We start from the raw sequence: 2325 nt of genomic DNA on the forward strand, positions 1-2325 counted from the left end.
CCGTCTAGGGAACAGATACGGAATTAGAGTTTCCAGGGGAAGTCTCTCTTCCCTGATCCTGTTCCTTAAACCAGGTGGTCCCACCCAGTCACTAGGAGGTTTCAGTCATGAAAATGAACTGTATGGCACCCTATTCTCCTTTAGAGTTTCTCACTTAACTGCATCTCTGCTTTTTGCTCACTGTGACTTCACAACTTTGGATCTGCTGATTTAGGCTCCTATTTCCGGCCCATACATGTGACCACTGAGTCATCTCAGATATAGTTTACAGGTACTCTATGTTCTCCTGGCTCTGAACAGCCAGTGATGGATCCAGCTGGTTAAGGTTCTCAGGTTCCTAAACCAAAGTCAGCCTTCCTGGTCAGTATCAACCATTAGATAGGTACGAATCAAGGGCAAGAGGAACAGAAAATTTGTCCAAAGTGGTGAGTGGGTTTGTATGAGCAATGTTATACTATAAAGGGGTCTGTGATGGACGCTTGTGGTCCTGGAGTTCTGACCCAACCAGCTCTAAGGTATGGCATTCTGGACCCAGCACCTGATACCATAAAGCTAAAAAAATGTCATAAGAAAACATATTTATTTTCTATTGCAAATGACCTAAATTGAAACCATATCAGTCCGTGACAAGAAAGGTAAAGGGAAGAAAAACCTTTGTGTAATACCTTAATTGTGCAATAGACATGCAGGTTGGGGATCTTGCTTGAAATAACTTCTTTAATTTATTACTCAAATTCTGTGACCTATTTTTTAAAATGCCTATTTACATAGAGCAAAACTTGATTTTTTTAGCAAACTTTTTTTTAAGTCTATTTACTTTTGAGAGAGAATGAGCAAGAGTTGGGGAGGAGCAGAGAGAGAGAGAATGCCAAGCAGGCCCTGTGCTGACAGAGCCCAATGCGGGGCTTGTATTCACTGAGCTGGATGCTTAACTGACTGAGCCACCCAGGTGCCCCAACTTAAAATTGTTTTTAATTCAAGGAACTATAAGACACAGAGAGGATATATGCTTTTTCTGGTCCTTGAGTCTTTTCAATGCATCTTTGATCTCCTTGTTTCGCAAACTGTATATGATGGGATTCAGCATGGGAATCACAGCTCCATAGAGCATGGACACCACCTTATTTTGGTCCTGTGAGTAGCCAGTACTAGAATGGAGATATGAGAAGAGACCAGAGCCGTAGAAGAGAATCACTGTGGTCAGATGAGAGGCACAGGTGTTGAAAGCCTTCATCCGCCCTTGGGTTGAATGGATCTTCATGACAGCAGTAATGATGTAGCAATAGGACACCAGAACAACAAGAGCTGATGTCCCACCAACTGCACACACAACAAGAAAGTTCACTACCTGGCTGAGGAAGGTACTAGAGCAAGACAAGACTAGCAGAGGTGGCAGGTCACAGAAAAAGTGGTTAATGACTCGTGGTCCACAGAACTGCAGCTGAAATATGGAACTGGTCTGGACCAGTCCCGTGAGGAACCCTCCAGTGTATGCTGTAATGGTCATCCTCACACACATGGGGGGTGACATGAGGGCTGTGTAGAACAGAGGGGTGGCAATAGCAGCATACCGGTCATATGCCATAGCTGCCAGGAGACAGCATTCGGTGCCCCCCATGCCAATGAAGAAGAAAAACTGAGCAGCACATCCCACAAAGGAGATGTTCTTCTGCTGCTTGAAGAAGTCGCAGAGCATCTTGGGGGTGATGGAGGACGTGTATGAGATGTCAACAAAGGACAAGTTTCCAAGGAAGAAGTACATGGGGGAGTGCAGGCATGATTCCATCCTGATCAAGACAACAAGGCCCAGGTTCCAAGCCAGAGTCAGGGAATAGATCCCCAGAAACAACACGAAGAGGAAAGCCTGCAGCTCTGGACGTTCTGAAAATCCCAAAAGGATGAAATTGGTCGTCATGTTGATGTTCCTTTCCACGGCCATGTGTCTTCTCTTTCCTACCTGCAGGCCCAAAAGTGAGACTCCTGGGGAGTGAAAATCCAGGTGGAGAAACCACTTTGTTCTGTCATGGAATCCTAGACTCCCCGAGTCACAAGAGTCACTGGAAAGAAGATATTCTACCTCTCTCCAACGCGGAATTCCCCTCGACAGCATTTATTGGGCTTCTCATGGAGATCATTGTCATCCTAATCTGATCTGCTATTCATGCAAAACTGACAGGCCCAGATCAGACTGGCAATTCTGCATTATCTGGATCACCACCTTCATTGTCAATATCACCACTTTACTGAAGGAAGTTATTAATACAATTTGGACCAAATACTCCTTTTTTCCCCACTTGCTTCTAAGCATTAGTTGTTGGATTCTTG

General features: G+C 44.8%; 1 protein-coding gene across 1 annotated transcript; it reads right to left on the bottom strand.

Moving 5' to 3' along the window:
* Nucleotides 1–976: 976 nt before the first annotated feature.
* LOC120240322 (olfactory receptor 5A1-like) lies at nt 977–1939 on the bottom strand. Its single transcript, XM_039245036.1, has one exon. It carries the CDS (start codon nt 1937–1939, stop codon nt 977–979), a length of 963 nt encoding a protein of 320 aa, XP_039100967.1.
* Nucleotides 1940–2325: the final 386 nt, after the last annotated feature.

This window comes from Hyaena hyaena, unplaced genomic scaffold (genome assembly GCF_003009895.1).
Source record: "Hyaena hyaena isolate Hyena2069 unplaced genomic scaffold, ASM300989v1 scaffold_252, whole genome shotgun sequence".
NCBI classification, from domain to species: domain Eukaryota; kingdom Metazoa; phylum Chordata; class Mammalia; order Carnivora; family Hyaenidae; genus Hyaena; species Hyaena hyaena.